The sequence below is a fragment of the Desmodus rotundus genome, chromosome 12 (genome assembly GCF_022682495.2).
Source record: "Desmodus rotundus isolate HL8 chromosome 12, HLdesRot8A.1, whole genome shotgun sequence".
NCBI lineage: Eukaryota > Metazoa > Chordata > Mammalia > Chiroptera > Phyllostomidae > Desmodus > Desmodus rotundus.
Genome location: NC_071398.1, coordinates 47,072,074 through 47,086,218, shown reverse-complemented (window position 1 = coordinate 47,086,218; position 14,145 = coordinate 47,072,074). Strand labels below are relative to the sequence as shown.

Below are 14,145 nucleotides of genomic sequence, written 5' to 3'. Positions count from 1 at the left end.
CAGCACTAAGGTTGATAAACCACAGCCCTAATCCTATCTGTGAGAAAGGGCAAGGGTGGAGGGGGTGGGAAGGCAGCGAACACAGCTTATGTGAGGAGGTGATATTTGAGCTGGATCTCACAGGATAGGCATGTGCCGCAAAGATGGAGAATGGGGACACTATTATGACAGGGAGGTGGAACCAGGTGAATTCAGTGTGGGGAGGCCAGAAGGGGCAGGAGGGTTTCAGGTTGTGGCAAGAATGTGGCTGAGGTGTGGGAGGAATAAGGTGATGATGGTGAGTTATGAACATTCCTGAACAACTCCCACTGGAGTGGATACCTTGAAGGTGGCAGGTGGGGAAGGATGTCAAGCCAGGGGAGGAGCAGAGTTGGAGCTGAGTGCGAGAAGCTCCCTGCTCTGCTAGTGTTGGCAACAGGCTGGATGGGATGAAATGGAGCCCAGATCAGGGACTTGGTGACTCATGGGAATGTGCCCGGTGGGAGGGGTAAGTGAGACAAAACCTTGGCCATAAGTCCTTGAAACAGGCCTTCCTCTTATTTTCCACCTTCTGCATCAGCAGCCTTTCTGGTAACCATAGGAACACTGTCTTGGTCAGGGAGCAAATGGAGTCTGTGACCGCTTGTTTATGACTTGAGAGGTCATTGAGGGAGTTGAATGAAGACCTGGGCAGTGCGTAGCTGGGGGCACTTTGAGCAGCCACCCAGAGCTGACCACTCATGAGGCTTGCCGTGCGCCCTGACTGAGAATTGAACCAGCAACCCTTTGGTTCACAGGCCAGCGCTCAATCCACTGAGCCACACCAGCCAGGGCTTGTGTCACTCCTTTTATGGTGGAATAATATTCCATTGTGTGGGTGGTCCATGTTTGCTGATCCATTCATCTGTTGATGGACATTCTGGTTGTTTCCACCCTTAGGGGGAAGCTTACATTTCTAACCACCTCCTACTTCTAAGATATTTCAGGTAGTCTCTAGTCCCCAGGATTAAAGCTATGGTGGAGGGATGAACGGAGTCTGTGGGGTCCCAGAGGGACGAGTTCCAGAATCTTCCCCAGGGTCGTATGAAGGGGTTGAAGAAGGCTTCATGCTGGAAGCTGGACCTCTACTAGAGGCACTTTATATGGTGGCCCTGGGGGATGGGGCGCACAGCTACCTGGGGTGGAGAGGGGGGAAGGAAAGGTACAGACTCACCAGATTCAGGAAGTGATGGAGACATGGCTTCTTAGGGGAACAGGTGGAGGGAAGCCTGACTGGAACCAGAGACTGGAGAGCAGGAGGGGGTCCTGTCTCACTGGTGAGAAGTGGGAGCTAATCCAGGCACAGCAGCGAGAGCTCTCCTGCCCATGTATTGGATATGAGGCTCCACACCATCAGGTAGACATTCTCACAGCATAGCTGGAGGAGCAGGGGAGAACCAGTCTGGAGGGAGAACTCAGAGTCCAGTTTGGGGTGCACTGAAAGGGAGGAGCCTGTGGTTACTCAGGGGGAGGTGTCCAACAGGACATGGGGATTTGGCACCTGGAAGAGAGGCCTGGGCTGGAACCTGGTCTCCCAGCAACCTGGGAGACCCCAGCAGAGCCCAACCGTGTTGTCCCCTTGAACTGGAGTTCATGTCATTTCAGAGGTTAACTGAGTCCACTTTGTGTGCTGTGTCCAAGGTCGGACTCTGAAAATACAGCTCTGGGGAGCGTACTGTCCCTGCCCTTGGGAAGCTCATAGTTTGGTGGAAATCAGAGTCAGATACTTACAGGGACCTTTTGGGGGGGGGGACGGGGCAAGGCAGGAAGAGAAGAGAAGAGTAACATTGATGTGAGAGAGAAACAGCGATCTGTTGCCTCTCACGCACACCCTGGCTGGGACTGAACCTGTGACCTTTCACTTTGCAGGATGATGACTGACCAACTGAGCCACACCAGTAGGGGAAGGACTCTGGTTTTTAAAAGATTAATGTAAAATTCATTAAAGAGCAACATTCCTCTCTAAAAGAGCAGAAATCACAAGTGTTTTACAAAAAATTGTTTCATGGAGCCCTGACATTGGGAGGCTCAGTCTGTTGGCACATCGTCTGGTACACCAAAATGTTGCGGGTTCGATTCCCAGTGCATGGGCAGCAACTGATTGATGTTTCTCTCTGACATTGAAACCTGCCTCTCTCTCTCTCTCTCTCTCTTCCTCTCTAAAAATCAATAAGCATATCTTCAGGTGAGGATAAAAATGATTAAGTAAATAGTTCATAGACTGAATACATATGAGCAACTAGTGCCCAGATCAAGAAGCAGACCCTTATCTGAACCCCCAGAGGGGCCCCACTGCCCCCTTCCTGTCACTTCCCCCTGAGGGAGGCCAGGCTCCAGATTTCTGATACCAAAAATGAGGTTTTTCAAAGATACTTTATTTATTTATTTTTAGAGAGAGGGGAAAGGAGGGAGAGAGAGAGGGAGAGAAACATCAATGTGTGGTTTCCTCTCACGTGGCCCCCACTGGGGGCCTGGCCTGCAACCCAGTGTGTGCCCTGACTGGAAATCGAACCGGCAACCCTTTTGTTCGCAGCCCATGCTCAATCCGCTGAGCCACATGAGCCAGGGCCCAAAGATGAGTTTTGTCTGCTTCAGAACCTCATGTCAACAGTATCACCCAGCACATACTCTTCATGTCTGGGTTCTCTTCCTCAACCTAATGTTGGTAGGATTCACACGCATGGTGCAGAGCTGTTATTTGCTTCTTCCACTGTGTAAATCATCTGCAATCTGTGGGCCCGTTGATGGGAATTCGGGGAGGTTGCACTGCTCAGCCCTCACAGGGAGTGCTGCTGGGGACCTCCAGGTGCACGTTTCAGGGGCGTTTGCACACGTCTGTGTTGGGTCCGCCCCCCGGAGTGGAACTGCTGGCTCCTATGCTCAGTGTTTCCCGAGACATTGTCCCAGTTCTCCTCCCCACCAGCGTGTCTCAGAGTCCCAGTGGTTGCACGTCCCCACCAACACGTGATTGTCCTTAAAAAGTTTTTATTGCTATGAGCCATACACAACCTAAAACTTCCTCTTTAGGTATTTTTAAGTGTGCAGTTCAGTGACTACACTCACTTTGTGCCACCATCACCGCCGTCCACATCCAGAGCTTTTCCCTCATCCTGAACTGAAGCTCTGTACCCCTTAAACCTGAACAGCCCACCCAGCCCCCAGTCTCAAGCCCTGGGAAACCACGATATGTTACTTTTCTTTATTGCGGTTAAAAACAGAAAACCCTTTGCTATTTGTAAGTGCACAGCACAGTGGTGTTGACCACCCACGTGTTGTCCGTGATTCTCTAGAACGTCTTCATCTTGCAAAACTGAAACTCTGTAGCAACTTCCCACGTTCCCTCCCCAGGGGCCCTGTTCCCGCTGTCTCCAGGGGTTTCAGGCCGGCAGATACAGTGTGTACCCGGGATCCCGCAGCATCTGTCTTTCTGTGACTGGCTCTTTTTTCACTTAGTGCAATGTCCTCAACACCTGATGTTTTTTATATTCTTCTTATTATTTTCGCCCGTGTGGTGGCTGAGCGGTGGCAGGGCCCTGCAGTTTCTATTCTCAAGTCCTTGAGCGCTGCTGAAGCCTGCGCCTTTCTATGTGCTTACTGGCCCTTGCGAGATCCCATTTTCTCTCGAGTTGTCTGCCTTTTTCTCATTGATTTTTGGAAGATCTTTACACAGTCTTTATTTACTCTGGATGAATCTTTGGTAAGATACATGTGTTGTGAAATATCTTCTCCTGCCAAAGAGTTACATTTAGAAATAGAAATACTTGAAAATAATACAAGTTCCCCTCCACCAAGTGAAGATAACACATGTTCTTAAAAATAGTCAAGCAAACAGAAGACAGAGGTAGAGCCAAAACTGACACCTCTCTCCACCCTGAGGTGAACTTGGTACATAACAATGCCCTTAACGCCGATGGTGCATATATTCTCACTTAACAATGTAGGTGATCAAATTATCCCCCATGGTCCAGAGCAGGAAACTGAGGCACACAGAGGTAAAGTGACTTGCCTGATGGAACACCCTCAGTAAGTAGCTGAGCCTGGATTCGAACCCAGGAATCTCTGCGACTTCAGCCACTCCAAGGAACATGATGTTTCCATTCATGACCTTTGGCTCAGAGGGCTGTTAACTGTTTAGGAATCGGACCCTCCACTCCTTTCTTTTCAGAGATGCCTTTCCTGGGCTCCAGCCAGCTCCTGCGGGGGTGGGGGTGCGCCCTCATTTCTGGATCTTGATCTCGGAGTACGGGGTCTCCTGGGCCTGAGGGTTGTGTGGTTTCATGTTGTGGAAACTGAGAGCAGCGTAGTGGAGCTCGTGCTCAGAGGGGGAGGCGGCCGCTGCTGGGGGCAGGTGGTGGGAGGAGGAGGGTGCGTTCAGGTGACTCTGAGGGGGAGGAGAGAGGGGCGTCCCAGTCCACCTTTGAGGTCTGGAGAGGGGCACCTGGGGCTTGAGGGGTCTTCCTCATTTATCCATTTCACACCCATTTCCTGAGGATTCACTCGCTCACTCATTCACTCATTTATCCATTTGTACCACTGACAAACTGTAATCATTATAGCTTGTTCTTATTACTAATCTCATGTAATCTTTATGAGCTCTCTCCATGGATATAACTATTCTTCTCGTTTCACAGATAGGGAAGCTGATCTCATGTTTTTTCCTACTTTTTTGATGCCACTCCTAGAAGGTTGTAAGTTATAAACATTGTTCGCATCGTATTTCTCTTGGACTCCCTGATGTAAACGGTGGGAGCAGGACAGCTGTCTGGGGGCTATTCGGGGAGGGGAGGTGGAGTCAGGGACCCCAGGAGGTGGTGGGGACTCGGCTGGACAGGAACCAAAGGAGAAGGGCGTTGCCACAAGGGAAATGGACAGGACTTGGCCAGTGACTGGCTCTGGGGGATGCGGGAGAGGACAGTTCTCAGACCTGAGGAAACCCGAGGGAGGGCCAAGTTTGGGGGCAGAGGAGGAACTCCCATGTTCACCTCAGGGACACTGGGTGGAACGTTGCCCACGGCACTCACCTGGGAGACGCCTTCCTGGCTCTCTGCCTTCTCTTCCTGTTTCTTCCTGCAGATCCTCAGTCTGAGAAGAGAGACAGGGCCCTTCAGCACAGGCGGCTCGCACCTGGGGGCCTGGCAGGGCTCAGTGAGGCAGGCGTGGAGGCTGCTGCCTGGTTGCAGGGACCACAACAGGAACACACGTACCCTCCTCCCAGACAGCTGGCACCAGTGTTGGGACACAGTACACCTGGCCAAGGTGTCAGGAGGCTGACTTCCTGTCACCGCCTCAACTTGTGGCACCTGTTCCCAGATTTATTGCCTGGTCAGGTCTCTGGGCTTTCAGGTTTGGAGATTCTTTGGGTCCCTGCCCCCCCCCCCCACACCACCACTGCCACCTCCTGAGGCCCTTGCCCAGCCTGGGGCCACCCCCCACTCACAGGATGAGGCCAATGAGGCCGAGGCAGACGGCCAGCAGGGCTGTGGCACCGGCTCCCACCACGGCCCCCTGAATCACCCCTGTCCTGTGTCCTGGTCTCCCTGAAGAGACGAGACACCCTCGTGAGCTCCTGTTTCCCTAAGCAGGCGTCTGAGCACCCTGCCTTCTCCAATCCATGCTGACGAGTGTGCCCACTCCCACCCAGGACTCCTTTGTCCCCCACCCCTTCATATGACTCAGCCTCCAGGTCCCCCAGCCCCCTCCCCAGCCACATGTCTCAGAGGCCTGGCCTCGAGTTCCCCTTTGCCCAGAGTCAGGCCACTTTCCCTCCCACTCAGTGTCTTCTAGGGTCCAGGCTTGTGCGCCACCTCCCTGGGCGTCACCCATCACACCCTGACCTGGCAGCAGCAGGACAGTCACGGTCTCTTTCCCGTGGGTGTTCTGGGCCTCACATCTGAGCCTGAGGGTGGACGTAAGCTCCCCGTAGAGGCTCAGGGAGCTGTTGGCCCAGGGCCCCACAGAGTAGGAGGTGACAGTGTAGGAGGCATTGCTGTGGTTCCCCTCCAGCAGCGCCTCCCCCAGTCGCCAGAGCAGTGAGGGGATTGGCTGGGCTTGGGAGGAGCAGCTGCAGCGGAGACCCTTGTCCTCCCAGGAGCAGGAGGGTCCCTGCAGCTGTGGGGGGTCTGTGGGGAGAAACAGGGGAGGGATCAGATGAGCCTCTCTCCTCCCCAGAAACCCAGAGCCCTGCCCCAGGTGTGTTCCTACTCACTCTTCACACTGAGGGTCACAGAGGCTTCCAGAGAGGCTGACTTGTTCTGCTGAGCTCGGCAGATGTATTTCCCATGGTCCTCCAGTTCCACCCGGGGCAGCTTCAGGACCCCAGGGTCCGTGGACTGCAGGGTCAGGCTGCCCCGGGTCCACCTCGTACTGGTGGGCGGGTTGCTGTCAGCTTTACACACCAGATACAGGGACTTGCCCTCCTGGGCTTGGAGAGATGAGCCATTGGACAAAACTTTATATCCTGGCAAGACAGAGAGAGAGTTAAGCCCCAGCTGTTGTTACATCTCCTTCTGTCTTTCTCTCCCCCTGTCTGTATGTCCTTGTCTCTCTGTAGCTCTGCCTCTCTCTTCATCTCCCTGGCTCTCCATCTCAATCTCCCTCTTCATCTATATGTCTCTCTCTCTTCTTATTTCTGTATTTCCCTCTGTCTCTCTGTCTCTCCCACCATCTCTGTGCTCTCTCTCTCTGTCTCCCTCTCTCTCCTCCTTAACATTATGTACATCAGTTTCTTCTCTTCCATAACCCGATGGGCTAATACCATCTGGGCTCAACCCCAAGGGAACAGGGCTAGGGGCAGGCACTACAGCCTCTGCAAGAGGCTGCTGAGCATTTGGCTGGACTGCCCTGGTCCCCATGCCTCCTGCCTTGGCTACCAGTGCCAATGCAGACCCCAGATTTCTCTGTATGAACCTCGTCATTTATGTCTGTCAACAGCGGTACACTATGACCTGCCCAATTCAGCTGTGTCTCAGAGCTTACAGTCTCGTGGATGAGACACCCCAAAAACAGGCCCTCAAAGAGCAATAAGATGTACTTTATGATGGGGGGTTATCTGTGTTTAGGGAACCCTGAGAATGCGACTTGAATGGGACTGGCAGGTCAGGGAGGGCTTCCTGGAGGAGGAAAGGCTTAAGCAGAGTACGAGAAGGGGTGGGAGCTGGCCAGGCGATGGTGCTGGCATGGAGGACATTGTGGGAAGATGGCACAGAGTGCAACTACAGCCAGGGTGTGGCAAGGCCGGGCCTGCTCCCAGAGAAGCAAGTAGTCCTGTGATGCCCGACTGAGTGGCCATGCTGGGGGTGTTTATATGAGGCTACTGGAAGAAATTAAGGGAGATTTAAAAAATAATATTACAAATTGCCTGTTATAAAAATAGTGACGGGATGTAAACTATGGCATAGGGAATATAGTGAATAATATTGTAATAACTATGGAGGGTGCCGGGGGCAACTAAACTCATCCCTTTGTAAGTTCTGGGAATGTCTGACCACAGGGCTGTACATCTGAGAACCTCATGCAGTGTCCCGTGACGGGGTCAGGGTCGGGGAGGCCAGTTTGTAAGCCTAGAAGGAGTGAGTGGGGGGCCTCTCACCTCTGCTGTCCTCTCACCTGGCCCAAGTCTGTCTCCCATCTGAGTTCTGAAATCCCAGCTCTGCTCTGAAGGGTGCAGAGAGACACACCCCACTTCCACCACCCCAGGACAGGAGAGGGTGCACCCTACCTGTGTCTTCCCAGGACATGATGGTGAGGTTCTGGAGTGCATCTGGACAGACAGACATAATTGTTCCTTTTTCAGTGGCAGAAAGGTGGGCATTGGCCCTTTCCACCCAAAAACTTTATACACAGGAAAGGGGTAAAATTGGGTGTCCTCCTTCCTTCCTCTGCATCCCAGGTTTGCATCCCTAACCCCCAACTCCCTCCACCCCCAGGGACTGGTGTCCTGACCGGGTACTCACAGGTCACGTTGAGCTGGATGGTCCTCTCCCTGATCAGGCCACCCCGCAAGGCCACCTGACAGGTGAGGTTGGTGCCGTGGTCCTGGGGCCCTGGTGTGAAGGTGAGCACTGAGGAGTTAGCAGTCCTGAGACCCAGTGTGAAGTTGGCCCACATCCAGGAGAAGATGGGTGGTGTCTCTCTATCACAGTCCCATGACACTGTACAGGTGATGTTCTTGGGGTGGCCAGATTCCAGGGTCCCGTGGATGTGGATGTCAGGTACCAGATCTGGAGAAGAGAGAGAGACAAAGGCCCTGAAAGTGGGGTCCCCAAGTGTGCCCCTAACTGCAGCCTCTGCGCCAGTCCAGCCCCAGGATCCAGTCCCCATCGGTCCCCTTGAGTCCATCCCAGGATGAGGGGAATCAGGTTCCTTCCCAGCCCAGGAGCCCTCAGGTCCCAGCCATGTGTCCTCACTTTGACCCCATTTCTTACCTGTCACATGAATAGAGAGCTGGTTATGTATGTAATTGTATTTCACATAGGACCCTCGCTCCACCCTGAAAAAGTATCTCCCTGTGTCCCTCCTCCGTGCGTCTCTGATGTGCAGGGAGCAGTCATAGGTCTGGGGGTTCCCGATGAGGTGGAATCGACCCTGGGTCTCCTGTTGGACTTTACGATTGGGGTTGTTTGTGGCCACAGGAGCATTCTGGCCTGTATTGGCCCCTTCCTGGAACCAGTAGCCATGAGCTGGGGTAGAGTCAGTCCAGTCTTCCTGAGGGTAGGTCACAGTGCAGGGCACGGAGACACACTGGCCCTCCTGCACCGTCACGGACCCCTGCACATTCAGCTGGAATTCTGGATCCTGAGCCAGGGACCCTGTGGGGAAAGGAGGCTCAGCCCCAGCCTCCACCCCAGCCCACACGCTCTCCCCTGGGGCACTCACCCGCCCACAGCAGGGCCCACAGCAGCAGCAGCAGCATCTCTGGGGTATGTGTTGGGGTCTCGGTGTCACAGGACTGAGAGGAAGCCCCAACAGGAAGCCAGGGGGAAGGGAGAAAGGTGATGATCAGGAGGAGGAAGTGGGCAGCGCATGTGGTGGAGCTGGCCCGGCCCTTGGAGAATCAGCACTTCCACTTTCCAGATGGGGTCCCCATGAGGGCCCCACACACTGGAGAGGACCTGACCCAACACTCCCGACTGCCTGTCCTCGCCTGTCCCTCTGGCACTACTGTCCACACAGGAAAGCAGGCACTGCCTGGCCAGGCACAGCTTCTGAATGACGCAGAGGATCAGTCCCTCAGGTGTGGGACTCAGGAGGGGCTGACGGGGGAACAGGAAGGCATGGAATGTGACATAGTCCTCTGGGTGAGACAGGTGGCGGTGACAGACAAGTGAATGAACACACAGCCCAGCAGAGCATCTACTCCCTCTGGGGCGTGCAGTCAAAGTGGAGACAGTGGCTGCCTTTGTCCCCATCCCTGAGAGTGACCCTAACACCCGAGGAGGCAGAGGGGCCCCAGGTCATGCCAGCTCCCGGTGGTCCAGGGTGTGTTGGTGGGAGCACAGGCCGGGGCGTGTAGGAAACTCAGTTGCTCTGGGCAGTGGACAGTGAGCTCCCAGGTGAGAATGGCCAGAGAGGACAGGACCAGACTCTGAGGGGGTCACCAGCCTGTGACCCCAAGGTCGTCCTAGGCTTGCTTGCCTGCTTGAAGCCCCTGCCCAGGGATCCCTGCTGTTGGTTCAGAGAAAGATGCCATCACAGTATGCCTTTGGAGTCAGGTGGATCTGGCTCTTCTGCCCTCCAAGCCTCAGTTTCCTCATCTGTCACAGGGAGGCATCACAGGCCTCAACCCTCATTGTCTGTGGGAGAACCCTGTGTAAGGGCAGGTGCCAGCCCTGCCTGATCCTCAGTGGTCACTCTGAGTCCGGCCCTCAGTGGACATCCTCTGGTGGCCAGCTCGGCCCTGGGCTTCCTCAGTGGAGGCCTCCAGCATGGGGTCAGGGGTGTGGGTTCTGCAGCCAGATGGCCCTGGGCTCCAGCCTGGCTCCTCTGTGCTCACTGTGCTGCCTCAGGAAAGGCTCCACCACCCTGTGCACAGCCGGGCACCCCGGCTCACGAGGTGCTGTGGGCTGAATTGTGTCACCCCCAAAATTCATCTGTTCATGTGCTGACCCCCAGTACTGCTGAATGTGACTGGTTTTGGAGGTGGGGTCTTTTAGGGTCGATTAAGGTAGAATGAGGTCACTAGGGTAGACCCTAATCCAGTAGGAGTAGAGTCCTTATAAGGAGAGATTGGGGCACAGACATGCACAGAGGAGAGACCACAGGGGAAGAACCGTCTGCAAGCCAAGCAGAGAGGCCTCAGAGGGGACCAGTCCTACCAACTCCTTGATGTTGAACTTCCTGTCTCCAGAACTATGGGAATATGAATTTCTGTGGTTTAGGCCCTCTAGTGGCAGCACTGTGTTATGACAGCCCAAGCCAGGGAACACAGCGGGTTGCCAAGAAAGTTGACGTGTTCCTCAAGTAAAGTGTGGGGAGCGGCCTGGCCTGGCCCACAGTGGACACAGTTCGCACAGGGTGGGTCTGTAGCATGGGGCCACTCTGCGGGTTGGAGGAGGAAAAGGACGGGAAGGACTTGGTAAAGGGAGGAAACCCTGTGAGGAAACCCTGCTGTTCCTCCACCACCAGCTGTGCATTCTGCAGGGGTGCAGCTTCAGCCCCCGCCTCCCTGCTCCTCCTCTCCCCAGGACACGACCAGCCTCATGGGCTCTCTTCAGGCTGCTCCCTCTGCTGGAGGGGACTGTCACTGCACCTGCACCTTGGGAGCCTGCCTCCCATCTGTGGAGCAGGGTGTTCTGGGGGATTGGGCTGAGGTGAGGCAGACCCTGCTGAATGGACCTGGAGTGGAGACCAGGGACAGAGTCACAGCCTGGCTGGTCAAAGCTGACGCAGTGGGGACGATGGGCTGGGGGGACCCGTGGAGGGGAGAGGGTGGGCCTGGAGGATGGGACAGGTGAGCTGGGGGGTGGAAGGGGAGCAGGGTTGTATGGGAGGCAAATCATCCCATTTCACAGAGCAGGACCAGACCCAGAGAAGTTGGTGGGGCAAAGAGGGGGTCTCGCTGTAGACCCCTTGCCTCAGTCAGTCCTACAGCCTCTCTGCTCCAGCATCCAAGGGAATCCACCTTCTCCCCTCCCTGCCATCCCCCCACTCTGTCCTCCACATCGCCCCTCCCCCCTCTACCTCCCCCTTTCCTGCATCCCCTTCCCTCTTTCTCTCCTTCTCCTGCTTCTCCACTTCCCACTTCTTTCAGGTGAGTCCACTTCCCTTCTCACCTGCCCTGGCTTCAGATATCAGTGTTTCCAAAGGTGGAGAGATGTTCCCGCCTTCCCTGATCAACTCCCCCCCCCCCCCCCACCTTGGTCTGAGTGTGGACACAACTGTAGTTCCCTCACAGGCCAGCAGGGGGCTGATGACGCTACAGGGACTGCTGGACCACAGGTTTAGGGACTGGGGGCGGGATGGTGTTTTAGTGGGCAGGCTGTCGCTTTTGAGAATGACAAGGAAGGTCAGTGGAATGGCCGAGAGGGGCCTGGAATCACGTGTGTCCCTGACTTTCCCTCCTGCTGGGATGTTGGGTCTGGTTGGCCTGACCATCAGGCCTGAGTCCTCCCAGGCAAAGCTCCCATGTGAGAACCCAGGGGGGTTGAGGCCTGTTGTGTGTATCTGAGTGTGTGTGTCCTTTGCAAGTGTTTGTGACATGTGTTTCTGAATGTAAGTGTGTGTCTGTGTTTGTGGTCTCTGTGTGTGTCAGGTGTGTCTGTGTGTATATTTGAAGTGTATATGTTTCTGTGTCTTTGTGTGCATGCCTGTGTTGTACATCTGTGGGTAAGCGTGTGGTTACGTCTGAGGGCCTGTGTGTCTGTGTTTATGGTCTCTGTGCCTGGTGTTTGTGTCTGTGTGTGTATTTGAAGCATGTACCTGGGCACGTGTGTTTGTTTTCATGCACCTGTGTGTGCGGTCTCTCTGTATGTATCTAAGGTGTAAGTGTGTGTGGTGGTGCCTGTCTTTTTTCTGTGTCTGTCTGAGGAATATGCGTGTGTGTGTGTATGATCTCTGTGTGTGCACATATCTGAGGTGTGCATGTGTCTGTGAAGCTCACATGTGCACACTCAAACCTCAGCTTCTCAATAATCACATGAAGAATATAATCCATCCCATACTTTCTACGTCCTTTCCTGCTTTGTTTTCCTCCAGACTCCTTAACGCCAATCCATATAACATATAATCTACTTGATCATTCTTTGCCTGTCTTTTCTGCCGTTAGAATATAAGCTTCATGAAGGGTCTTGTAGCTCTTCTTACTGCTGAATCCACTCTGACTAGAAGCATGCTTGGTCTATATTAGGTGATCAATAAGTATTTGCTTTAATACAAGAAAATTTAGGCAAAAATGAGATGACTGGCCATCTGCGGTGGGAAACTATGCATTTTTTACCATTCACACTTCCAGGGTTATCTGATTCTAGCCTTTTATTGCCTTTGAACTGTTTTACACTGCCCTAGTTTATAGATAACTGGAAACCATGCAAATAGTTCATCTCCACAGACACACACAGGCATTCTTCCATCTGCCAGAGGGTCTCTTGAATCGCCCTGCCAATCCAGGTTCACATGCATTCACAACTTCACCTCAACACTCATGTACTCCATACAAATCTGTGCTTCTATCATTTCTGCCCGGTTCTCTCAACTCATGAGTTAAATAACATGGGGAGCTGCTGTTTAATGGGTATGAAGTTTCAGTTATGCAAGATGAGAAAGTTCTAGGGAGCTCTGTACAACAGAGTGCCTGTAGTTGGTAATACTAGGCTCTTAAAAATTGGTTATGAAGGGAGGTCTCATGTTATGTGTTTTTAAACACAATAAAAAGTCTTTAACACGTGTTTATTTTGTATCCATATGAGAAACATGATGTTACATTTTTTAAAGTTTTTATCCCCAGCTGAACATTTTTCTCATTGATGAGAGAGAGAGAGAGAGATGTGTGAAGGAAATGTCAATTGACTGCCTTCTTGTACATGCCCCAACCAGGGATCAAACCCATAATCTGTGTACAATCCCTGACTGGGAACTGAACCCATGGCCTTTTGGTCTAGGGGACAATGCTCCAACCAACTGAGCCACAATGGCTAAGGCTAAACTTTTTAGAAAAACTACATGAACAAATTTGTGTGTGTCTCTGTACATGTGTTGGCATTTCAGTTTGTGGTGTGTTCTAAGCATCAGTAACAAATAAGACAACTGAGTAACACCCCTGGGACCATCTTAAAGGATTCTGTCTATTTCCATTGGGGCACCTAGAGAAAAATTAAGCTGAGGAACCAGGAAAATGACACCATTGGGTTTTAGAGTTGTCTCTGGCTTCTCTGTGGAGGACAGATTGGAGGTGGGCAGAGAGCACTGAGAGGAGTTTCCTTGGCTGTGCATTTAAGTCCCCACAATGGAAAGTGAGTCCTTGGAGGCAGGAATGTGCATCTCTCACCAGCCCTGTGCACTAGCTTTGCACAGTGATGAGCTGCACAGGAGGTGATAAGGATGTGCTGAGTGACAGGCTTTGCAGGTCTACATAAGGCAAAGGCACAAGCAGCAGAGTCTTGCACAAAGTTTTGCTTTAATTTTGGTAAAGAGAATTACATACATCCTGTTTTCCTTCTCCTTGTATCTACTCACTCACAGCCAGAGGGAATAGTCTGGAAGACCAGAAGTGAGAGGAGAACAGGAGTTTGTTTTTCTGTGAAGTCAGGGCCCACTCAGCAAAGTGCTTCCCTGATGTGCAGAGGTGGGTTCGGGGTGGGGAGAGGGTTTGGGATGTCCCTGTGTCTGGCCCTTTCTTTCTGAATCCTGAGTCCAGGACCTTCCCTGTGTTCTGCAGGGCAAAGGATCTCAAGTTTTTCTCATCCCTCCTTTTCCAGAAGCCCCAGCCCTGCCAGGACAAACAGGAGTGAGGCCAGCATCCAATCGGATGCTGGCCTGGGGCTGAGTGGCTTCAGAGCTGTATACTGGTGTTTGGGGCACTCAGATAAGGGGTCACCTGGAAGGAATCTGACCCCCTGGTGTAGTGGATGCTGGAGCAGCCACAGGGGAGCAGGAAGCCAACCCCTACGTGGGCACTCCTGGGCTGAGTGAGGA

At 53.3% G+C, this 14,145-nt stretch overlaps 1 protein-coding gene across 2 annotated transcripts; it reads right to left on the bottom strand.

The window, feature by feature from the left end:
* Positions 1-2,756: 2,756 nt before the first annotated feature.
* Positions 2,757-9,493, bottom strand: LOC112310110 (sialic acid-binding Ig-like lectin 5). 2 transcript variants are annotated; one of them, XM_045200402.3, is made up of 9 exons: positions 8,893-9,493; positions 8,442-8,825; positions 7,971-8,237; positions 7,736-7,777; positions 6,224-6,475; positions 5,853-6,137; positions 5,456-5,555; positions 5,040-5,100; positions 2,757-4,276 (listed from the first exon to the last, which is right to left on the bottom strand). In XM_045200402.3, the coding sequence occupies exons 1-9, from the start codon at positions 8,927-8,929 to the stop codon at positions 4,235-4,237; spliced, it is 1,470 nt and encodes a 489-aa protein (XP_045056337.2). In that variant the 5' UTR covers positions 8,930-9,493; the 3' UTR covers positions 2,757-4,234. The 2 variants fall into 2 exon arrangements, with proteins under 2 accessions (XP_045056337.2, XP_045056336.2); XM_045200401.3 differs by having other exon boundaries at positions 2,757-4,399; positions 8,893-9,491.
* Positions 9,494-14,145: the final 4,652 nt, after the last annotated feature.

Coding starts and splice junctions, on each gene's coding strand:
- LOC112310110 (XM_045200401.3), bottom strand. CDS start 8,929: ATGCTGCTGCTGCTGCTGTGGGCCCTGCTGTGGGCGG. Junction 7,778..7,970: donor CATCCAGCTCAACGTGACCT/GTGAGTACCCGG, acceptor CTGTCTGTCCAG/ATGCACTCCAGAACCTCACC. Junction 4,400..5,039: donor GCCAGGAAGGCGTCTCCCAG/GTGAGTGCCGTG, acceptor CCTCCCCCTCAG/AGTCACCTGAACGCACCCTC.